The 26,104-nt window shown below is 42.3% G+C and overlaps 1 protein-coding gene across 1 annotated transcript in view; it reads left to right on the top strand.

Moving 5' to 3' along the window:
* LOC147688870 (macrophage mannose receptor 1-like) overlaps positions 1-26,104 on the top strand; it is a 758,166-nt gene that overhangs the window by 364,579 nt on the left and 367,483 nt on the right. The window contains exons 12-13 of the mRNA XM_086941771.1: positions 3,224-3,420; positions 12,828-12,955. Of these exons, the coding sequence (XP_086797897.1) occupies positions 3,224-3,420; positions 12,828-12,955 (325 nt within the window). The remainder of the gene's footprint in view (positions 1-3,223; positions 3,421-12,827; positions 12,956-26,104) is intronic.

Below are 26,104 nucleotides of genomic sequence, written 5' to 3'. Positions count from 1 at the left end.
CCGTCTCCTCGTCGTGCTTCAACATCCTGCGCATGCTACGGAAGATCTTCCGGTGGATCCCCACCGAGACCAGGAAGACTGTCACCCAGGCACTCGTCACCAGCCGATTGGACTACGGCAACGCCCTCTACGTGGAACCACCGCCAAGCTCCAGAAGAGACTCCAACGGATCCAGAACGCCTCAGCGAGACTCATCCTCAACGTCCCACGACACAGCCACATCTCCGGACACCTAAGAGACCTGCACTGGCTCCCGGTCAACAAGAGAATCACCTTCCGTCTCCTCACCCACGCACACAAAGCCCTTCACGATCAAGGCCCGAGCTACCTCAACAACCGCATCAACTTCTACGCCCCCAAACGACACCTCCGATCAGCCAGTCACGCCCTCGCCGCCGTCCCCCGCATCCGAAGAGCGACAACAGGAGGAAGGTCCTTCTCCTACCTGGCCGCCAAGACCTGGAACTCCCTCCCGACCAACCTGCGCCTGACCCAAGACCACCTCGCCTTCAGGAAGAAGCTCAAGACCTGGCTGTTCGGGTAGTAGCAGCACCCCCCCCCCCCCTAGCGCCTTGAGACCCTCCGGGTAAGTAGAGCGCTCTATAAATGTCTATGATTGAGTGATTCATTGTCTCTCAACCTTATTGTTTGTGCCTTATAGGACACCATGTTTCAGGTGTCCTCATACTCCGCCGGACACTGACTGGAGTGATTCCCTCAGTATAGAGAGGTGAGTTATGTAGAAAGATGATCCATCTGGATCATATTTAATTGGTGGTTGTTAAGAGCAATTTGAGTTGACGTATGACACAAGGTTAATATGTATGAATGACATTCCCCTGGGTGACACCATATGGGGAGTATAGTCTTCTGTGCTTTTAGATTTTGTTTTTCTAAATCTGTTTCATTTCCGGGTGTCCTAAAATTAGGCCCCCTCTTTGTTCTTCACTTGCCTAGGTTTGAGCACAAATTAAGGCACTATACAGGATGTGTTCGGAGAGAGAGTAACGGATACTCAACGACCTAAATACTTGTGATAAAGGTGTCATTCCAGTCTGTATCCCTCCCTTTTTTGTTTTTGTTTAGGTCTTTGGAAGATACTACAGATTACCTGACTCGTAGTATGAACACGCGGTAGGGAGTACTTAGACCCCACTGCGCTGTGTAGATAGATTCACTGAGTAGGTCCTGAAGAATTGCTACAGATCAATTTGATCATTAGGCATGAAACATGTTGACCTGTAGAGTTGAGCAAAAGACTTATTTGGACTATCCCACTTCTTTTAAATCACCCTTGCACAATATCTACATGTTTCAGCCTCATATGGCAAGGAACAAAAGATCTCCGGTAAAGAGCCCCTTCATGGGTGCCCATTTGGGTATTGCAGCACCGACCCAATGAGGAGCAGGTTCATATGATGAAGCATTACACCTAGCTTGCTGGGTGTGTGAGGACCCTAGTTCCGAAAGAAGGAATTCCCACACTCTCTTTCCTGCACTGAACCTCTCCAAGTTTGAAATTTACAAACTAAGAAAGCTTAGCTTACTTTTTCTCCCAGGCATCACTATTAGAGGAACTGCATACCTTCAGATAGCATAACCTATAATCAAGAACATCAGAGAGTACATTGAGCTATGCAGAAACATTGCATTTTTTGAGAGATGACCCTGTAATTGGTCGACTGACACCAAAACTCCCTATGAAAAGCTATAAAAATCTAAATCAATGAGAGATTATCTAGTCAGGAGTGACTATGATACTAGGATCAGATCCCAAACTTGGCTAACCAGATATGATGGCTTCAGGAAATGCACTAAATGCAAGCCTGTAAGAACGGTGAGAATCGTATTATGATTGAAACCCCTTTTAAAAAGAAAATCTAAGTGTGAGGCAATTTGACATGTAAATCAGAGTGTGTTGTTTATATCCTCACATGTCCCTGCAAAACATTATATGTGGGTAGTACCACTTTGCCAGTACGTAACAGGATACTACAACATATCCGGGCAATTACCAACAAGGATCATAGTAATCCCATTGCAAGGTACTTTGAGCAACATCAACACAGTGATCCTCTAGAATTAAGATACAGCTGCAAGGCACAAGTTCCTAAGAGAAAAAGAGGAGGTGACAGAGAGAGAGATATACCCAAATTAGAGTCATGGTTTATTTTGGAATTTGATAGTAAAGAACCTATGGGTTTTAATATGGATTAATAACTTTACACCTATCTTCTTTAAGGCTGTGAGCTATACTATTTCTCCTGTCCCTCTTACAAAGCCCCTTGACAAACTATATTCTTACACTTTTTACAATTTTTACTGTACATAGGAATGTTAACCTATGAAATATACTGTAATTTAGTGTTAGTTAAAAATAGCCACTAGGCCTAGAATTATTTTGTTTTTTATTTATGAAGTTATCCGAAAACTAACAGAGATATATCTTGGTTTCGTATGGTCTTTTTATATATATTCTATCAGGATTAGTAGAGCATCCTGTTTTTATATTCAAACACCTTTTGTATATTCTTTATTGCACTGAGCACTTTTAGGAGGTGATTATAGGGGAATCAAGTGTAGAAATTATAAGGCACTTGCCCTTGTACATTATTCTATAATAGAATTTGAATAAACTGATGGAGTGCATAGCCTAAGATTTTTTTTGCCTGTCTTTTATACAGAAATATGATATTTATTACATTCATGCTAATAAGAGGATGTATTATTTAGGAAATTCCTATATGTGTTTTTCGATCTTATAATATTTATATATTTTTATAGCAGACTTTTTTCTCTATATGATTGAATGTAATTATTGTATTTGGCCATCGTAATTAGATAAGAAATTGTAAACTGATTGCACTCACATTACTAATTTATTCAGGTTAGACACTGTGATTAAATCTTTCCCGCAACCTCAAGCTGTTTTTTATCTTTATTCTACACGTCAATATTTATTGTGTCACAAGATGGCACACCCTTTCGTGAACAAGGTTGTTGGGTACAATCGAAATGTGTCACTCATGAGCGCATAATAACATTTCTTTGAATCTCACTAAGGAGTGCCGTAGTATTCCTTTTGTTGGTGTGCGGATACAATATATCTACAGGTTTTTCTATGTACTAATCTTCAGCTTATGCACAGATCAACATATTGTAAGACTCTGGAATGCTTGCTTGATTTTAGTGACAATTGATGCTTTTTTTTTCTTGCGCTAAGGAAGACGACAAGGATGTGTTGTAATGAGGACCGGAATGGCAGGTGGATTATGGGAGGTGGTAAACTGCGAACAGCAAGCCAAATCCATCTGCAAACGTTGGGGCACTGGTTTAACGTCTCCTCCAGTCCCAATAACAACAGTCCCTCCAAACTGCCCCCCTGACTGGGAACCAATGAACAGCATTTCATGTTTTAAAGTAAGTATCCAGATAGGGGCCCATTACCTAGACATTTGTTCTTGCAGGACATGTGCAATTTGCAAAGCATAATATAGTGTAGATGGAACAGCCACAGGCAATGCTTTATATGTTACTTTACAATGGGTATGCCTATAGTTTAAGCCACATGTCTCTGTTCAGATTCTGCTGCCTTTAAGATGTTAATACATGATCTTTACTGTGAATTGAACCAGCTTGACAAGAAGTTCTCATTGTTTGAACAAAATATTTGAAATATGCTGCACTATCTGGTGCTGTCCTCTGTCAATTTCTAAGATGTCAGTATGGATTCAGGTGCTTTGCCTATTCTCACCAAGGTCAATGTGAGTGATTTAGAGAATTGTGTGCTTCATCAGTGGCATGGTTTTCAAGGTATGGGGCTTACTTAGGTTCTAAATGAGCTAGTTTAGCAGGTAGCAAGAAAAGGTTGATGGTTAAATGTGGGAGGGTTTAATATTGCATTTGTTGTTTGGGGAGCAATTTTATCCAGCCACAGCAAAAGTGTAAATTGAGGGATTTAGGAAGGGATGCAATTTGAACTCAAATGTTCAAATTTGGACAGCATCATCTCATCTATAACCAATTGGACAAGAGCACATATATCCAAACATGCATCTGCATATACTGTTGCTAGCTCTGATTGCACTTCAAAAAGAACCCTGGAGCGAAGAAAACTCCAGAAAAAGAGAACAAACAGAACTCAAAGAACTTAGAGGCTCTTCACTGGTCAGATCTTTGGAGCTCATCAAAGAATAAACTATTTGAGGCCTCATGAAGGGGGTGAGTTGTATGTGAATCTATGCAAGATATCAATGCTGGACAAATTTAGCTACAGGCAAGTAACATTTTCTTCTCCAGTACTGAGTCCCTCATAGATTCACATGCTTGAATTAGACTAGCAAGCTGAACCAGACTCTGGGAAGGTAGGATTGTGACCAACACCTAAGGAAAAAATCTTTCAAAAAAACATATTTCTCTGGGCCAATCCCAAGGTGAGTATCTAGGCCTCAGTTTTAGGTGAAAGTATGTGGTCTTAGCTGTAAAACAACTAATCTTTGTCTAGTGGAAAGTCCGCTCATGTGAGGGGTAGACTCTCCTCAGTCCTCTACATAGTCATTTAAATACTTTATGTTCAGTACAGCAAAGGGAAAATGTCTGTGCTAAATGTCCTTGATCACTTTATTCCTGCGATTGAATTTCAAAAGTAGCTGATGTGATTTCTGGCCCTATTCAGGTAGTTTCACTAAGGTCTGCATGTGAGAAGAGAAGAGCCTGAGGTACCACAAAAGAAATTGTTGTGGAAAAAAAGGACAGGTTTACATGTGATCCCACCATGTTCAAGACATACATCAAAACCTTCATAATATGTTTTCTAGGAAGATTTCATTTGCGTTGCTAGTATCTGGAAGGTTGGTTGGTTCCAGCATGCGTATCTTATGGGAAATGTATTCATTTTTTGAGTAAAACAGCACTGCAACCACAGTTGCTCTGTTTTGTTACTCAAGGAGAAAAAAGAAGTGCAAAACTGTAGTTACTTAATATGTCTGCCTGCTGCTTTTTCCCTCCCCCTAACAGGCTTCCTAGCACCATACACAGACCTTTGCATGATGGTGAAAAGTGCATTTCTTTAAGCATACCCTTCCAGGTTGACTACCACAAACATATTTATAATGTTATTTTTATTAATGTAATCCATAAACAAGAAAATTCGAGAACATCAAGATATTTCGACAGAGTAAGCATCACAATGCGATTAATTCTAATGCATTTGCATATCATCAGTAACTTTTTTTGGTTCAGTGACTTAATATCGAGGGACATAATATAAAATGCCCAAAATATCGGCTCCAAAATATCGAAGGACAAAATAGAGAATCCCTATCTACAAACAGGTAAGTACTAAAATATTGAGTCCAAAATATAGATTGTTAAAAATATAGTTAACTAAAATTTCATTTTTTTATATAATAAAAATAATATAAAATTATTTAAATAATAAAAACAATTAAATAAAACATACTTAAAATAATGTAAAAAATCATAAAATATAAAAACAATAAAGTAATGTAAAAAAAAGTAGAGAATTTGTTGGATAGCGAGAGGGTAAAAAATACTATTCCCACTTCAGGGATAGCAATAGTAATGCAATAGTAGAGGGTAAACATTAATATTCCCTCTCCAAAAAGGGCAACAGTAGGGAAAGCATTGGATAGCATAGGGGTGAAAATTACTATTCCCACTCCAGTGAGTGCAACAGTAGGGAAAGCGCTGGATAGCGGAGGGGTAAAAATTACTATTCCCACTCTAGTTAGTGCAACAGTAGGGAAAACGTTGGATAGCGGGAGGGTAAAAATGACTATTCCCCCTCCAAAGGGTGCAACAGTAGGGAAAGTAAATATTTAATATTTTGAAAAATGTAATGAATTATCAATACCAATAAAAAATTAATTAAAAATTCAACATTTTAATTACTAATTAATAAAAATAATTACCAATTAAAAATTAATTATCAATTAATTAGCAATACATATAAATAAAAATAATGTTGAACTTTATTACAATTAAATCACTTCCCGACCTATTCCCCTATAAACCCACAACCCGCTCCAAATAAATACAATTAACACAATTATCAATTAATCAATAAATAAAAATTATTTACCAATTAATAAAAGTTAATTACCAATTCATAACAATTAATTACCAATTGATACTTAATTATCAATCAATTAATTAACAATACATATAAAGAAAAATTAATATTTAATTTACTATAATTAAATTACTTCCCACCATATTCCCCTATAAACCCACAACCAGCTAGGGAATTAAATTACGCAAAAATTAAATTACATAACATTCATTACTTAAAAAAATTAAACATACATTACAAAATTAATACGTAATTTTAATACATATACTACCATACATAACACTAAAAAAAATCCGTATTATGGAAATCAATATTTTTAATTCGATATTATGGAATTCAATATTTCATACCTTAAATTTGATATTCTGGGCTGCCTATATTTTAGTAATTCGATATTCTGGGGTGTCTATATTCTTGATTCGATATTTTGGGCAGTCTATATTTTGGAATCAATATTTAGGGTGTTCACCACTTTTTTTATACAGAAGTAACATTATCCATTGAGAGACTGTATATTTCATTAACAGTTTGCGTCAGAAATTAATGACACACACAATTGACATTTAGACATCCTCTCTATACAACAGCCACCCATCCTACACACTCCTGTGTTTCCGGGGTCAACTCTAAGCCTTATAAACACACTTCTCTAGAGTGCACCACATGTCCATAATTGTTCACTGTAAGAAATTGGATTTTGATTGGGGGGACCCTATTCAATTAAGAACCACAATCCCTGTCAGGATGAACCACAAACGTCACTAAAATAACCTGTGCTTAACCCTTAGATAGCTTTGCACAAAATCAGTCAGGCTTAACTTAGAGGCAATATGTTAAGTATTATGCAGCACACAAACAGGAATAAAGTGAAAACACAACACAAGAAAAATACAGCAAATATTAATAAATAATTTGACATCAAAACAAATTAAACTCAATCAGTAGAACACAAGTCATGACATTTTTGAGTGACTTTTTATTGAAAAATAGCTCCTAAAGATCAAAATGCCAAGGGCAAGCATCTAGTCATGTGAGACCTCAGTAAAATCAAGTTATGTCTGACCCCAATGGTACGCGGTTCGTGTACATGAGGTGAATTGGGCCCATTGTCGGCTTACTGTAGGAAATTTTAAAGAAAAGGTCTCTGAGAAGATAAAGATTATTGGGGTGAGGTAGCCTGCGGTGTCCAATCGGAGGGGGCATAGTCGTCAGAGAACAGATGGATGAAGTAGCAGTAAATCTTTCTATGTTTGGAAGTTGAAAATCTCCAGTTAGATAAAGCTGCATGCTGTTGCAGCTCCACGGGCTGGATACTCTTCCTGAGAAGAGCCGCTGAACAGTATTTGCTGGTGCAGGGAATAACATAGTGGCATCTACCTCAAAGTCAGGCTGAACGGCAATGCATCTTTGGCTTATAAGCAAGCAGGTAGGCCCCTGGCACATGTCTGTTTTCAGCCTAATTTGTGGTGGAAAATGTGGGCCACCACCTGTAGGGCAGGACTCACTTCAACCAGGGTTCAGGTATTGGTTTAATGATGTTGGAGCTTTTTGTGTCACTGCAGCTCAGAACAGGAGATCAGCCAACTAGCCCTTGGAGTCACTCCGGTAGTCCTGGGATCAAGCAGCAAGGCGGACATCACTCAGCAGGGTAGACTTCTGAAGGTACAAGACAGGCTTCAAGCAACAGGACGGTCCAGTGATAGCAGCAGGTCAGTCCTTTGAAGCACCAGGCAGGCCTCAGGCAATAGGGCTGTGCATACTGGTGGCTCCTTTGGGCATTGCATCACACTCACAAAAAGTGATTGGATGAATGATTGCATATAGTTAAACCACTGGAAACCTATTGTTCTTTTTTCCCACCAGGACACCTCAAAATAGACCCAGCCATATTCAAATCATCCTTCGTCCTACTCCAGTAGGAACATTCCAGCCCAAAACTGTCAAGCCAGCTCCCCCACCGAACCAGAACACAAGCAACCCAATAGAAGTTATGGCCTATTTTGGGGTTTTCAGCCGGATGCAGGTTTTTTTCAGTGGTACAGTGAGCATCTGATCCACATCTGGACATATCCTTGGCCACTTAGGGCCATAAATCAAACACAAAAAATAACATGGCATGGATCCTTGCATAAAGTCTAACTACTGGAAATCACTTGGGAACATTGTCGTATCCTGCAGTCGCACTCAGACTAAGTACATTAAGCTAAGGATTCTCCGGGGTCCAAACCCCTTGCACCATGCATTCTGTTACACCTACAATTCAAGACCACAGGTCTCATCTTGAAATGATGCTGCAAAAGTAGCAAGTCTCTCCTTCAGGTATGCAGACTCACTGCAGTGAGTATTTGTGCCCATCTCCCATCATGGGATTCGGGGGGCACCATATTGTCCTAATTCTCGGTTGACTTTAGGGACTTGCAACAGGAGGTCAAGCCCAGTTGTCGGCCTCTGTTGCAGTCTCAGTTCAGCATAGTATATTCTCCTGATTAAACCCTCACGTGTGTGGTTGGGTTTGGTTACTCTATTATGCTGGTGAGTGCAGAGAAGGAGAGCACAACCCAGACAATCATTGGTGAGCCTAGGCATAATAAGAAGTTTAGGAGATAGGCTTCTGCTGGTGTTTGAGTGCATCAGAAGACTACTCGAAGGGCCAAGAGCCACAAAAAGAAGCAGGGTCACAGAGAAGCACCAGTCAGTGTTGTAACATTCAATGATGCTTTGCCTATGTCCTGTTAGGTGATTGTACACAATACCATAAGTGCACTGAATCAAGAAGTTAATGACCCCACCACCTACCTTGTCGGATCACTTCCTCAAGGATCAGGACTTGCTCTCCAGTGCACCAGCTGAACTCACAGAAGTCTTTCTCTTTACTGATTTCCCATCTCTTAAGGACAAAGTCCGGAGAAGCAGGCCCTACTTGGGGGGTTGTGGATTCCTGAAGCTTTAGATCATGAACCACTTAAGATGCAAATTCCTTCACAATGGTGCAATGCGATCCTGTTGAAACAGTGCACAGTTGCCTCTATGCTGTCTTCAATCTTCAGTTCTTACCTGAAACTCATTCCTGGATGCTCTGAGGCCATATTTTAATGCACGAGAGACCCCAATGGAACTTCTGCTCAAATTCATATTACAGCCCTGCCAACTTAGATGCAGCTCCCACTTTTCCTGTGAAGAAAAGTCTACATTCATTGCATCAGCAATGCCCCCTTTTAGATTGATTTCTAACATTGATTACCTTAGTAGAGACACCTGAAACAGATTTTGTTAACAGAAAATATTTTAAGTGCACAGACTTGACTGACGGTGGTTCATGGCACATATGTAGAATGATTTAAACACACTATCTCTGGCTTTTTGTTCATATTGAAGTACACAGAAATAGAAAATAAGCTTACTAAGTAAAAACAGGGCCAGACCTGGGGTCCATGCCCCTGTTGGAAATGAAGATGTTCACAGTGCATCAAAGCAAACAAGCAGGAGTACAATTCCAAAAAAGGTACTTTAGAGAGCTGGTGTCAGATTCAAAGTCTTGATTGGGTAATGCTGGAGTGACAGGCTGTCCTTTAGAGGTGGAACAGCATGTTAGAAATGGGGTCTCTAGTTGGCAGGTTGTTACCCTGTCCAAGTAGGGACCTTCTTCCTAGTCAGGGTAAGGGGGATGCACTTCTAAAATACCCCTGCTCACCCCCTTGGTAGCGTGACTGGAGGAGTCAGGCTTTTGTTAGAGGCAGTTTGTGAAGCATTTCCACATAGACAACGGTAATACAGTGACAACACTACAAAAGGACAACAAACCAGTTTTAGAAAAATAACCAATATTCTATCTGTGCAAACAAGAACAAAAATGATAAAAATCCACCATACAGTTGTCAGAAATATCAATACTCAAAAATAGTCTTAAAATACAGTTCCTTGAAGTCGATAGCTCTGTTTTGGCACTATGACAGCATTCTGAACAACAAATCCAAACAGTTCTGGGTGACCGCTGCATCATGGGCCAGCTACAGTGTTGGGAAGACCCACAAAACAGTACCTTTTAGAAATGCAGGGTGTTGGGAACCTCATGACGAGTTCTGAAGAGCCGCGTCAGCAGGCATAAGTTCCAGAGGTTAGGGCAGGCATTGTCAGGCCCTTGAAGTCACACACATTGCAGATCGAACTCCTCGCAGTTGAAGTCAAGAGAACAAGAGTCGTTGGGGCTGCGGTGCGAAGTGTGGCATGCAGTGCCCTCAAATCGAGGTGCAGGCAGTGGCTCAGTGACAGTTGTCCAGTGGCATCGGTGAGACCAGGGCTGGGGTGCAAAGTTTTGTAGTGCTTGTGACAGTGCTGGAAGTTCATGGTGCAAGCAGCGTTGTTGTTGTTGCGGAAGCGCTGTAGTTGGCTGACAAACTGGAGTCGATCGTGCTGGCATCGTAAGGCCAAGGCTACGTTGCAGGATAAGGGTGGTGCATTGTGTAACTTACGAGGTGTGTCCTGGAACCCCAGAGCAAGCAGCGGCATAGATGTTGCCATGGATTGGCGCCATCTGGGATTACCAAGGCAACGGGGTGAAGCGAGGCAGTGCAAAGTGTGGTGCCCACAGGTCAAGGTGAAAGCATCAACTTCATGGTGGTGTCAAATGTCTGCTTTGGAGAGACCATGGTTGTGGTGGAAAGTGTAGCGTTGCCCTCTGCAGTGCCTTCAGGACACGGAGCCACCTGCGGCAGCAGTGACGGCATTGGGTTTCTTTTTCTGCTGTTGCAGCACAAAACACACAGTGTTGGTAGCAGATGAACTCCAAGTCTTTGCTGTTCCTGAGCCTTCTTGAACAGGGGGCAAGCTCTACCTCAAGCCCTTGGAGAAACTCAAAGAAGTTGCAGAAAGTTCAGTCCAGTCCTTTCTCTGCCAAGACAGAAGTAGTCACTGCAGCCCAACACAACAAGGCACACAGTAAAGTGTTTGTTCCTCCTCACAGCTTATCCAGCTCTTCTTCTTGGCGGGTTTCTGAGGCCAAAAGAGTTCTAAAGTTCTGGGGTCTGGGCCCCAATATTTAAACCACCTTTCCCTGTGTTCTCTTGTGGCAGAGAGTCTCTGTGCTTAGTGCAAATCAGGTATGTCCTATCTATCTTAGCTACCTGGCCCACGGGGGAGACAGCATTGTGTAAGGCAGACAAGGCTTATTATGGTGCAAGGAAATCTCTTCCCACTATTCTAAATGCAGCCCAGGCCTATTCAGCCCAGCCCTGACTCATCCAGGAAAGGCAGGACCCACCTCAACCCTTCACCGGCTGTCTGCAGTGAATGCACAACCCCATCCCCTGTCACTCCAAAGCCAGACAGTCAATCCACAACCCAGCAGAGACACACAGGATGGTTAAGCAAGAAAATGCCTTCTTTCATAAGGTTCAGAACACAAAACAATGAACACCGCTCCGTACTACTGTACACTCCTACTACTCGTGGAGTAAGGAACAGTCAACTCTTTTATCTGTCCAAATGGAATTTTTATTAGACCATTCCTGTTCCTTTAAAAGTTAATCAAAACTATTTTTTGGGGACTGAAAAAGAAACATAGACTTATTAAATTCACACATGAACTTACACGTATATAAAAATCACAATAACATACACTTAAAGACAAAAATGTACTTAGAAACTGTGAAAAAATATTAGAAACAGCTTGCAACATGACAGAATCAGCAAATGAGTTCATACATTAATCTGATGCAAAACACATTTTTAGAAAAATTTGCATCATATCCAAAATTTAGTATCAAACATGACCATAGCCAATTAAATTAATAAAACAAATTTCGTAGCGCTTCCTGTATCGCATTTTGCGATGCAGGGCATGCAACGGAATTCGTTTTTTAAATTTAATTGTTTACTTACCTGCAATTATCCATATTCCGGTGTTTATCACCCCCGACCCTGCCCCTTCCCCGCCCCGCCTGTCTGCAACACGGAACTCCCTCCATGTTCAGCTAATATTTTCAGTGCGAAACGCGTTTTGCATAATCACTACATGAAATTACGTGAGTTACGCCCACCTTTGGTTTAATGCAAGTCCTATGGCAAAGTGAGTGGAAGCTGAAGGTCAAGGGTTCAAATCTAATTGCCTTCAATTCCTACGTTTATTCGAGTAGACTGAGATGTACCACTGAGGCGAGTCCACTTTTTAAAGTGCTACGGATTTAGAAGAATATTATAAAAATACAAGGTAAAAATCAAGCACACTTGTCTCTGTATATGTGCAGTTAAATATTGTGAGTGAAATGAATTGCAGAAAAAGTGTAATTTCTTTTACATGGATCTCACTTAAGGACCAGATTTTTCTTTAACCTATAAATATAAACTATCACAAAATACATTTTTAAATGCAAGGCATTTTAAAAGCTAAAAGCTCCAACTTTCATGCGGTAGCACTGTTGTTAAAGTCCCGAGCAGTTTGACAACTACTCGACATAAGAATGCTCTCTCAACACTTTTCTGCTTTGATGCTCAACTTTAAGATCTGTGGCCATTTTCTTTCACTAGATCCTAGTTTACATCTTTCTACAAGCATTAAATATGGGATCTGTGCTTTTTCTGTGTCCTGTTTTCCTTCTCAGAACCATCAGCTTTGTTTGTCAAATACGAGAAGGAACCTTTTTGCAGATTTATGTTTAATAAAATATCCATAACCTCAAGCATACAATAAAAATGTACCATGACCTGCAACATTGTAAATATGTTTTTTAATTGCCAGGTTTTTGTCAAAAAAGAAGGGGAAAGGAAGACTTGGACCGAAGCTTGGAATTTTTGCAAAGCAATAGGAGGAGATTTAGTCACTATTCACTCTAGAGACGAAGAAAGGAAAGTCAATGTACAGCTGCTGTAAGGCCCTTCACTCACCTTGACTGGTTTAATGCTGCTACTATTTCGCATGCTGTATTCATGTTTGCAAACGTCAGTGATAATACATTATAATATACCAACGACCTCTTTGTTGAACTTAAATATGTGGCACTCTTTGATATGGCTCATACTGGAAAATCTCATTTCTAATGTACTTTTATTTTATATTTAGCTTTTCAAAACAGGTAAGCCTAAAACACTAATTGATTTTTATGTCATTAAATGGATGACATTCTTCAAGATTGACATGCGCCCGAAGTCCCCAATACAGAGATGAGGTAATAGGTAATAGCTCGTCAAATAGAATGGTACATGTGAGAGGTACCCACATATACTGGTCTGGCCCCAAAAGATCTTTGACCAAAAAGAGAATAAAACATCTGAACTAATGCCCCAGCCAAACAAAACTGCCTTAATTATTTGGGGCAGATTTACAAGTCCCTTGTGACACTTTTGTGCCACCGTTGCGCCACTTTTTTGATGCAGTGGCGGCGTAATCAATGCGGCCAATTTACAACGTGACTCATCTAGGGATATGAATCTTGTTGTAAATCCTTGCATCACATTTTACCTGCGTCAGGGTAGGCATTCTCATGCAGGAAAGCCTCATAAAAGTGACGCAGTGAAATCTCCAAGATTTCACTGCGCCACTTCTAGGAGGCCATTGTGTCAAAAAGTTACGCCTGCTTGAAGCAGGTGTAAGGAGTGACGCAGTACAATAAGTATTGGCCTCAACATGCATTGCTGGAGTTGCGTCATGCTTGCACTACAACTCCAGCAATGTGTGACTTTTGGGCCAACAGATGCATCAGAATTTTTTACGCATCTGTCAATCCTTGCGCTATGGTGCGCTGTATTGTAAATAGGGCGCATACATAGTGGCGCAAGGGTATCGCAGGCTGGCACAGGGAAATTATGCATCTTTAAAGATGTAAATCTGCCCATTTAAGTGCATCTCAAAGCCCACAATAAAATGGGAGTCAAACTGCACATGTCAAGCATTTCATCTGGGAATACGCCGAAACAATATTTTCAAAAGCGCACGGACATCGTTTTACCACTGAATAAATGCAGATAATGGGGGGCATATGTACAAGCCCCTGTTGCCAAGAGAACATCACTTTTTGTGATATTCCTGTGGCGGTAGGGGCCTTGCTTTATGTACAAGGCAGCGTTAAGTCACTTGACGTGGCTTAACGCTGCCTTGTACATAAGGCATCCTTTCGTCAAAGGGGCGTGCAGTGGGTGTTGTGGTGGGCGTTCCACCGGAACACCCATTATATTTGACGCTGCCCCCTATGTACAAGGATGACGTACATGGGAGGCAGCACCAAAATTAAAACCTGGTAAATCCTGGTCCTAAATTGGCGAAAGGAGGAGAAATTAAATATTTCTCATAGTTTTTTTTTTCCATGTGTGCTGCCTTTTGCAGCAAACATGGAAATAGCAAAATGCCATGGTTTGTTTATGTACAGGAAGGTGTCCCTTTCTGTACATGAACAAACCTTTAAAAAATGCAATTTTGTAACTTTCATATGTGGTGCACGAAATGGCATTTTAGGATTGTTTATAGGCAGAAAGGGACACCTTCCTACACATAACCAATCCTCCCCTGCACACAGGCACCCTTGCACTCTGGTGCAAGGGTGCCTCCATTGGCACTGGGGGGCAGATGTATCAATGCAATTTTTAGTTGCAAACGCTGCGATTCGCAAAAAAGCAGCGTTTGCGACAAAAATTTGCAAAATGGTATGTTGTAGGGAAATCGCATTGCAAAATTAAGGAATTGCAAAATTTGCGATTCCTTAATTTTGCGTAAGCAGTTAAGGAATCGCAAATTGTGATTCCTTAAATGCTATGAAACAAGCATTCAATTTATGCCAATTCTCCTTAGGAAATCGCAAATTACCACCAACTTCAAGTTGGTGGTAATTGAAGAATTGATGAATCTCAATCAGAGGGGCAGGCTAGAAAATAAAAATATACTCAAATCTAACATTCCCAGGCCGCTGGCCGTAGAGGTGTTCCGATACAATAGTTCAATTGCTCAAATTAGGGATATCTACAGATTCAGAGCTGTTAGGGTCCGCCAATAATACAGGGTATTGCCTAATGCCACAGCGGTAGATATCATTCGAATATCTGCTTTACATGCAAACATATTTAGACATGCAATAATATTGCCCCAAACTCTGGCTTTTCAGTTTATGAAATTACACATGTTTTGCTATCATATTTAAGCTTTTATTTTGGACAAACTAAATTAAGACCCTCTTAAAAAAGAGAAATACCACGTTTTCATTTGTAGTAAATGCATGTTGGTGATCAAACATCAGTTTGTGATATACTACTGCCAAACATTGCTAGTTTTTGCCCAAGTACTACCATCTCATGTGGTGAACGCCCAAAAGGTCCCCAAAATTGCAACCACTATGCTAGGGCCAGCACAATATCATGGATTTCACCATCATGCCACTTATGCCAGCAATAGTATTGCCATTATGAAATGGGCTGTACTGTACAAGCTTTGGGTAATCACAATGTGTCAAGATTTAGAACTACAATGTATGGGTTATCACCATCTCATGGGAGGAGACTATTATCATGACATAAATGGCCATAATATCCCTAAAATAACCACTCTTATAATGGGGCCAGCATTTTTGCAACATTATCCCGGAGGTTTGAACCATTTTATTTTATTTATTTATTTAAATTTGTATGCCAGCGCACAACTACCCACAAGGGTTTCCCGGCGCCATGAAGGAACAGCAGAGGGTGGAGAAACCTATTGGCTGAAAAGCCATGTTTTAAGGGATCTACGGAATGAAAGAAGGTCTGGTTGCATGCGGAGGGGCAATGGCAGAGAGTTCTATAAGGTGGGGCCCAGGTAGGCAAAAGAGTGTCGTCCCATACGAGAAAGTCTGACTTTAGGGATTTGGAATTTCTCTTGGGTGGAAGATCTGAGAGTGCGAGAGGGAACATAAGGACATTCTAGATGTTGCAAATAGCGGGGGGACTTTGCATGCTTAATACGGAACATGTAAGTAAGGGCCTTGAACTTGACCCGTTTCTCCACTGGAAGCCAGTGGAGATCTACCAGCAGCCCGGATGTCGATGCAGTTTTGGATGCTCGGCAAAGCAATCTAGCAGCAGAGTTTTGTACTCGCTGCAATTTACGTGTTGCCTCTTTGTTGACACCCAAGTAAAGAATAGTCCTGTATTCCAGCCTAGAAGTAACAAGGGCTTGGATTACGGTGCGCTGGGGGTGAGATGGGAGCATCCACACGATCTTCCTCAACCATTTCAGAATGGTAAAGCAGGTAGCAGCAACCTCGGTGACCTGTTGACGCATAGAGAGTCGTCAACAATGAAACCAAGGTTGCATACTTGAGTAGAGGGTTGTGGGAGCATACCCATTTCTGGCGGCCAATGTTGAGGGCCCCTGAGACCTCGATCTTTGCTCAGGATCACGACCTCCGTTTTATCGCCATTGAGTTTTAAAAAGTAGCCGTTCATCCAGGTCATGTCTTTACTGAGGCCAGATCTAAGTGCAGAGGGCTCAGAGGTTTTTCCAGCTGAGAGAGAGAAGAGGATCTGGGTATTGTCACCGTATGAAAAAATACGACAACCCAGATATCTCATCCAAAGCTGCCAGCCGTCTGATGTAAATGTTGAACAACAGGGGGCTGAGAATCGAACCCTGGGGGACCCCATAGGGTGAGGAGTGAGGCTTGGATTTGGAGGTGGATGAAAAGACATGAAAGGTGCAGTCAGTGAGAAAAGAGCTAAGCCAGTTCGTGCCGCCCCGATGACACCAGAGGATTGGAGGGCCTTTGTGAGTACGGTATGAGAGACCGTATCGAAGGCCGCACTCAGTTCAAGCAATACCAAGGCCATGGTTTCGCCCGCGTCAATGTCATGTCGAAGCACTTCTGTAACCCCTAGGAGGGTGGACTCAGTGGAGTAACCAGTCCTAAACCCGGACTGGGAAGGATGCAAAAGCACATTGGTTTCTATAAATTTGGACAAATGCCCATTAATATGTCTCTCAGGAATCTTTGAGAGAGCAGGAAGGAGTGAAATTGGATGAAAGTTAGAAGGAAGTGCAGGGTCAGCGTTAGTTTTTTTTTAATAATGGGACAACCATTGCATGTTTCCAATCTGGGGGAACAATGGAGTTTGTTAGGGATGTGTTCAGCAGTTGAAGAATGTGATTAAGAGAGGGTGGTTCGATTTGTCGTAAAACCGCAATGGGCAGTAAGTCACAGGGGGATCCCGATTTAATTTGACTGAGATGTTGTTTAAGTGTTACCATATCCAAGAGTGGCCAGGTGTCAAGAGTAATCATATGTATCTGGGCAGTGCAGTTTTCGGTCACTGAGACGGGACGATCAGCGGACTCAGTAGGTGAGGGAAAAGAAGAGGGGGCAGTGCTAGCCAGAGCAGAATAAATAGTTTCCACTTTATTTTGGAAAAATTGGGCAAGATCCTCGCATTATGTTGTATTTAGGCTGGGAGGTGGTTGCATGGCAGCTAAGCCGGATAGATCTTTGACTATGTGGAATAAGATTTTAGGACATTTATTGGCCTGAGTGATAGATGTAGAAACATAGTTGGCACGTGCAGCCCTACAGTCGGAATGATAGGCCCGTTTGCTAGTGAGGTAGGCAGATTTGGCTTCAGGTGCATAAGTCTTTCGCCACCGAAGCTATGAGTTTTTACATTTGGTTTCTCCTTCTTTAATTTGTCGGAGAAACAGGGGGTGGGGGGAAGTGATTATTGAACTTCCTGACTGAGATTGGGAGGCAAGTATCAAGGGCCGACTGAATCCAATCTTGAAATGCTATTGCAACCAGGTCCGAGGCGACATTGTTATGGAAAGTAGGAGCATTAGTGGACAGCAATAAATTAAACTTGGTGATGTCAAGATTTTTCCAGTTCCTAGAAGGTTTGGAGGCGATGTTACTATTTGCATGTGCGAAACGGGGGGCTTCACGACTGAAGCTCACTAAAAAGTGATCAGTCCAGCACAGCAGAATGGCTGCTGGGCAGTGTAAGGAAGGTAAATTGGAAAAAATGGGGTCAAGAAGGTGACCTGCTTTGTTTGTGGGCCCACTATTATCGAGTAAAATATTCATGGCCGCCAAATCGGAGACAAAAGTGCTGCCAATGTTACAGTTAGAGTCCTCTAGATGGAGGTTAAGATCACCTATAATTGTAAAATTGGCTGAGTGAAGCAAAAGAGGGTTAACGAGATCGGGAAAGTTTGTTGCCCATGAGCCAGCAGGGCCAGGGGGGCAGTACACCAGCATCCCAGAAAGAGTAAAATGAGGAGTCAGATTAAGTTTAAAGACATCCGCTTCACAGTCGGGAATCAGTAATTCGTCAAATTTGCAGCAAAAAGTGTTTTTAAAAATAAAGGCTATCCCTCCTCCCACCCTATCTTCTCTATCCTTCCTAACAATAGCGTAGTTAGGAGGCAGAGCTCTGGCCACATAAGGCCCCAAGCAGCTGTTGAGCCATGTCTCCGTTAGGAAGATGGCATCAGGTTGTAAGTTCACTAGGAGATCAAAGATGTCTGCCTGGGTTGTATGACTCAATAACTACTGTCTGAAGCACGACTGCCTGAACCACGACCTCCTAAACCACGAATGTTTTTACAACGATCAATTCTTTACAACTACTTTTTTTTAACGACTTCCTTAACAACGAAATTCCTTTACTTAGTCATTTTTTCTGGGGGGAAAACCCCCCACACCCCCCAAAAATCCCTTTATAACGTGTTGCGAGATTTGAAAGTGTTTACACGTCATATTTAATACAAATGTAAAACAACTCATTTTATAAATTATACTCATTAAAATAATTTTAAGTATTAATATTAATATTAATTTAAAGAAATGACCTACCTTTGACGCCAGCCAGAGTGCATACGAAACGATGCTAATGTTGAATTTTTTTATCATAACCTATTGCGGGAGACATTTTGTGATTGGGCAGAGATGAGTGACGTATCACTCCAACAAAGCCCAATCGTATTGAGCGTAAGGGGATGGTAGGCGGAAGACAGCGGAGAGAAGGGACGCGGCCGTCAAGTCGTGGTTCCGTCCGTCGTGGTTCCGCATTCGTTGTTGAGCAGTCTTCGTTGTTCTTTCCTCGTTGTTCAGGTGAGTCGTTGCTCAAGCATCGTGGTTTAGGATGTTTCCCATCTGCCTGATGTTTAGGGAGCGACAGTTAATATTGAAAAAAGAGAAGTTATTAGGGAGAGCTGGCTTAGGGTTTCATTACATATTGCGCGTGCTGGGGGGCTGTAATACCGGGCTCAATAGCATTACCTGGTTCATCAAGGTAAGTTTTAAATGTGAAATTGCAGCCTGGGCAGGTGGAGGAGTTGCCATCTGCATCGAGGCAAGCACACGTGGGTCTGGAATTCATGCAAAGGTTGAATAGCTGGGTGGAAGAATACTTTATATTAGCGCTATTGTGAAGGGCAGGGGTTTGGGCCCCGGGTCCCAGCCTGGCACGGGCGGGCGCAGATGGGCTTGCCTTTGGTGTGCTCGCGGCACGCTAGTTCCAGAGGCTGCTTTTAAAGGACCCGCCTTGGGAAGGGAACGCAAGCACTAGAGCGTCCCTTGCCTAAAGATGGCGGCAGCGAATTAGCGTGCCGAGTTTCCCTGTAAACTCCCTCCACTCAAACAGTCCGCTCAAGACTGCGGTGGCCCGGGGGGGCCACACGAAACGATACATGATCCCACACAAGCAAGCGAGGTAAGCCAAAATACTAGTAAAAGCACTCGAGTTTTTCTTAAAATTAAAAGAGCACCTTCGCAACAAATTAAGAACAATACATAATCACTTCCTTGCCAAAATTTTAAAATGTGGATGGAATACAGAATACTAGCAGCAACAATGGGCAACTCGCATCGCTTTGCTGTTCTGAAGTAGTTTCGACCATAGTACATTGGATGCCCACAATATGCCATTGATAGGATGGAATCAACATATATGTGGCAATATGACAGGAATGACTTCTATTATGTAAGGGCCAATATTATAGAAATCGCAGGCACGGCACACGTTACCTGTACACACGTACATATGCAGAGTGAGACATACACACGTACACAACATCATCAGCAATATCTAATCATTTTAAACCATCCTACTCAGGGTGCTAGCCCGCTTCACATGCTGGCCTTTGAGGTCCCTTTTGGCTCATTCTGTCCAGTGGCTTTTAATCTCATATTCACTGAAGAGCAGGCCCTAAGTTACACTTATTTTGTTTTTGGCTGTTTAGGGCCTACTTAAGAGTAATAATCTGCTTTTCACAATGGAAGTTTGATTCAAGGCCTGACATTCACTTCTGATCATGGGTGTCAACCTTTAATGGAAAGCGGAGGGCTGCAATTCCAGACTCCATTTCCATAACAGAGATCCGTATATCAGGGCTCTAAAAGTATAAACTGACCATGTCTGATGGGCAGGGCGTGAACTGTAAACACATCAGAAAGGCAGATATGTTCTCCTATCACTACATGTGTCTTGTAATGCAGAGGCAGAACAGCACCTTCAACTCCTTGGAGTGAAAGGGAAAAATTAAGTGGGACAGAAGCTGAAAGATCTAAAGGCAAGACACCCCTCTTGCTCCTGTTTCAAAGTTCTTTCTTTTGTTCCTCTCCTGGTATCACTCCTCTTCCATCTACCTTCTCTCATGAAATCTCTTTCTTCTATGTGCCTCCATAACAGAGCATCTGCAGGTCCCTATATTTTCTCATGATTGTAGTCTGCTGGTGACTGCTGAGGTCAGGATCACACATTTTGTTGAAGAGGGAAGCCGGGACTAATGCCAGGTTTTCTGGTTTCATGTTGTGCATTGCATGAAATAAAAAGGGGAGTTCTTTCTTCGAAGAGGCCTTTTAGTCACTGAAGCTGGGCATGGGGGACTCTGGGAACAATATGCGAGTTTCTCATCCTTTCGACGCTCGGAATTATTTTTATTGATCAGAAGTACCTGTCACTACAGAAAAGGTTGGAAACCTTATGCCCTTCGGTTTGTGCAATGCTTCGGCTGTGTTCCACTGATTTATGGATCATGAGTATTTTGATATGTTGTACCAATTTGTGGAAATAGACTTGAATAATATCCTTATTTTTTGCACAAAGGAAGAACATAGTTGGCATGTAATACAAGTACTATCTAGATCGAGACAAAATCAACTTATAAACCTAAGAAGTGAGGATTTTATCAGTCCGAAGAGGAATACCTGGGGTACCATCTAAATTCTCAAGGTTTATCCATGAACCCTAAAAAAGCTTAATCAATTATAGAGTTACCTTCCTCTTCAAATATCAATTCTTCATTTGAATATTTTCTACCAGCAGTTTGTTTCTCCATCTACCCAGCTAACCAGCCGCAGGTGCTGTGCTTCATAGAAGCAGGAAGATGATGGCCTAGATCATCCACAATTTTACTTTTTTTATATATTGTTTTAGTGTGAAATATGCTAATCAGGCTTAGAGTGAGAGTTATTCGCCATGAAGATAGTCTGTACTGAATGGAAATACTTACTGATGGGTGCTCATGAAACCTTTGAAATCAGAACCAACCATCGCTAACTGCAGGGCTGCTGGACGATTGTCACACCAGATGTTCTAAAAAAATTAATAAAAATAACTTTTATGTCTCTTATATTTGGAGCACCAAAATGATTGCAGTCAAGGCCTAATCCCAAACTATCCAAATCACCCTTTAACCTTTGGACAGAATTTAATTCTCTTTCAGCAATCTTTGGATTACCTCAATCTTTTCTAGAAAGCATTAAAGACTGGTTCTTCACATATTAAAGTCTAAGAAGTGAAATAGGTATCCTTAACCAAGAAAGAAGAACTGTGGTTCAAAGGTCACGCCTTATTCATATCATCCAAAGAGTTAAGGGTTGAAGTTCTTCAGGTGTGCGTGATTCCCAATCCTTATGCCATAGAGGAGCCAAGTCTTCACTGTTGTTGGTTTTTCCAAGATTTAGCTAAATTCATAGCTCAGGTCATTTTAGCGTCCATTTTTAGTCTTGATGGATTACCACCAGTAATAATCTCTGATCGTGATTTCCAATTCGAATCCCATTTTTGGAAGGCATTTTGTAAAATTCTACAGAGTGATGTTTCTCTGTCCTCTGGCTTCCACCCCAGTCTAATGGTCACACTGAACTTATTCATCAAAGTCTGGAACAATATCTGAACAACATGAAACCAGAAAACCTGGCATTAGTCTCGGCTCCTCACTCAAGAAGATTCTTATCTACCTTAGGCTGAATTTTCAAATAGCAACTATATGCACAGTGCTACACAGATTTCCCAATTTTTTAGTTTTCAAGGTTTTTATCTTCGTGCATTTCCTTTGGTTTATTAAGCAACCTCTACATTTGTGGAACATTTTACAATCCTTAAGATAGAAAATCCAAGAACAACGACAAACGACTAAACTAAGGATGAAACCTTTCTTGAAACCAGATAGGAAGCAATGTCTGGTTATCATCAAGATTCCTTCCATCCCAATTGTCTTTAAATAAGTTTAAGCCTAGATTTGCTGAATCATTCAAACAAATCAATTGGGTAGCCTTCAAACTTCTGTTCCTTTTAGCTGGAAGAGGTTGAACGTTTTACTTACATCCCAGCTAAAACCTTTTAGTCTTGATCCTTATTAATGCACTCCATGTGTACTACCTGCAATCTTGGGTAACAGTTCTACTGAATATTAGGTTCAGGACACAAGTATTCAATGATTGCACAAAGGATGTTGCAGCTTTTGATCAATTGGAAAGGGTACCCTCCTAATAAATAATATTGATACAATGCTTCTGCTGGTCATGCTCCCTTTTTGATCTGTCAGTTTATGAAATGACACCCAGGTAACCCGAGCAGTTCTGGAGGGGGGTACACTGTCAGCTCTGCCCTTGTGAAATGTACAAGAATGAAAACACAAGTACTTCGGAGACTTGCAGGTCAATCTGTACTTACCTGCAGTGGCAGAACTTCCTGCACTTCTATTTTACATGTATTAAATGCTGCCCATAGTTCCAGCATGTCGGTGGTCAGCATTGCTGCAACTTTTGGGGACTTTAGTCTTAATTCCCCTCAGGTTTTTGCCACATTGCTTTCCTTTTTTTATCTTCCCAGCTTACCATACAGGAAGTGATACAGAGTCCTATACATAAACGCCCTATACATAAACCTATTCAAGACAGCTGTTGGTTCATATTGTTCCTTTAGGTTATCCTATTCTAAGATGGCAGCAATGAGGATTCTGTGAAAGCTTATTATCTGCGGCAAATTTATCAGTGGATGCCTGGAGGAAAGTGTGCCGCAACGGTTTTGGAGTTGTTTTGTCATGTTCTTCACCATTTCTTCTCCTGTATAATTTCCTTGCACCTAATTATTTTCTGTCCAGTTTCATCTCTCAGTTTTCACAAATTCTATTCCCTGAAATTCCTGATCCCTTGCACTCCTTTTGTCAGCCCCGGTGACATCAGGAGGTTTTTCTGCCATTGTGGGTTTTTCCTTCTAGGGGCTTATTCTGGAAGGCACCAGTTGTCCAGAGAATTTTTACCCAGGACAGAACTGTGGCTACTGGAAAAGGTCACCTGTATCTCAGCCAGTCCCTGTGGATGAAGAAGGGCCCAGAAATCTTGATATTTGATGTGGAGAGCAAGTGATTGTTGAATTAGCAAATCATAATGGAGCAAATATAAAATATATTTGTGCAAGCCAAATGAAGGTAAATGAAACATACTTTTATCACTGTAAAATGTGTGACAAATCAAATGAGAATTTAAAATGCAATGGGGGAGTTTGGAGCGGATTGAGTCAAAGTTATCTGAGATATAACCAGATAACCTAATTTTCTCATCACATACTGGTCGGTAAGGGTATTTGGGAATCCCAGGCAGGCTTTAAGGTTGCATACTGGGGGGGCGTGGCCAAGCGTTGACAAAGATGGTCGCACGCTACAGAAGCTCCATAACTCTCCAACCTCCGCCGCTCAATAATCTGTCACACAGCTCCGATCCATGCAACAAAATGTATAGCCCTTAAAGCAGGGAACCCAGCACGGCAGCCAAAAGCAGGAAACCAACCCAGACAGAAGAGGTACATTGAGTGGAACTCCAGGGCCTAAACATAGCCGGACGCCACAGACTTGCATAGCCAGCAGTACCATGAGGGGACGATCGTAGAAGCGCAGAGAATCGCAGTGAGTCACACGGATGCCTGCAAGCGCTACAGCCATACCCCAAAGCAGTTACAACAAGCCTACATCTACCGGCAACCGTGCACTGAGCAGACTTAGCAGACTGGGACTACAGGAGCCACTTAGGGGAATCGGCTGAGGGATTGTGCTGGTCCTGGCTCGCCGCGCCGACCTCACCCAGGCGGGCTGACATGAGTGCCGAATATTGACGTCGCTTGCCCCTACTCTGTGGGCACTGGTGTGAGCGAGAAGGTACGGTGGAGGGGTGACTGAGAGAGGTGCAGCACCTCATTCCTAAATTCAGAAGCAGACTTCCAAAAAGCAGCCTAAACACTCCTGCCTGAGACTGTTGCGTCTGGGGTGTAATGTAGGACTGCAGAGTTATAGGTCCCACTGCCCGTGTGCTGCCGGGCTCTGAGGCCAAAGGTGACTGCCCACACATTGGGAAAAGAATGAAAACGGTGGCTACCAGCTCCCTGACAACCACGCCTTACTGGAGCCCCACCCAGGGAGGACATTTGGGGGTCCCATGAGACAGGCCTTGAGGGCGCCTAGCGGAGAGATAGTGACTTCGGACTGCACAGGTGGGTCCTTCTTTCCTGGCGACCTGGCCCAGAGTGCCTGGAGGCTGCCAAAGGGAATGAATGAGCATTGTGACTGAGAGATATATGGGCACCTGTTCAGACCAGCAGTGAAGCAAATCAGAGATCCGATCCTCCGGGAGCTCCACAACACGTCAGTCTTAAAAGTACAACTGGCATGACATTGAGCATACGACCAACAGCAAGGTACTCTACAACATGAAGGGGTTGGTCTGGGCTCCTCTTCTGGCTCAGATACGAGGAGACGCAGAACCTGTACACTAATGTAAACCCCCCCTACGAGAACCCCGTAAGGCCTCTTGGCGCCAGCAGGAGGAGCGCTTCATAGGCAGGCAACGGGCAGTATCCCGGGGGCAAGGGGCAACTCAGAACAGAAAGGTCTCCCTCCCCCTTCTGTGGTCCACAGGAAGTGCAATGTCCGGGACCAAAGGTACACAAAACACCCACCAAACAAAGCGCGACAAATACGTCATGTCAAAGACCGCAGACGCAGATGCAACAACCAAGGCTGAGGTGATGCCGGGACAGCAACAAGAGACAGAAGACCCTCCATTAAAAGACATCATAGACGCATTACAAGAGTTCGAGCCTCACTCGAAAGCAAAATTGACTCATTAATGACTGAAGTGACTCTCAGCACGGTGGACCTTCAGAAGATGAGTGAAAAAGTCAAAACAATGGAGGGCGTTATGGCCAATCTCTGCCAGGTCTTCAAAACCATGCAGCAATAGATCAAGCACCTCCAGACAGTGAGTAAAGCGATGGAAAGGAAACTGGACAATTATGAGGGAAGGTCTCTACGTAATAATGTCAGGATCCTTGGGGTGCCGTAGCGAGTGGAGGGGACCACACCTGACCTTTTTATTGGAGAAATAATCACTAAACATCTCCAGCCTAAGACCTTATACAATTACTTCTCGGTGGAAAGAGTGCACCTCATTCCAGGAGGCAGGCCAAAACCTGGAGCTCCCCCAAGGCCTCTACTGCAGAGACTCTTCAATTTCAGAGATCACAACATTGTCCTGCATACAGCCCACATTGCCCCACCTATCAACATTGAAAATAGTGTGTTGACTTTCTTCCCCGACTTCACCTTGAGTGTACAGGAGCAACAATGCTCCTTCCAGGGAATCAAAAGAAGGCTCAGGGACATAGGTCTCAAATACTCTATGTTTTTCCTGTCATAATTGCAGATAGAGATTGAAGAAAAGACCTGGTTCTTCAGCACTGTAGAAGCGGCACAAGAATGGTTAGACGAATGGAGGCCAACCAGAGGAGGCG

This window comes from Lissotriton vulgaris, chromosome 10, assembly GCF_964263255.1.
Source record: "Lissotriton vulgaris chromosome 10, aLisVul1.2, whole genome shotgun sequence".
NCBI classification, from domain to species: Eukaryota; Metazoa; Chordata; class Amphibia; order Caudata; family Salamandridae; genus Lissotriton; species Lissotriton vulgaris.
The sequence above is the reverse complement of the archived record's forward strand: the minus strand, read 5'-3'. Positions and strand labels throughout refer to the sequence as shown.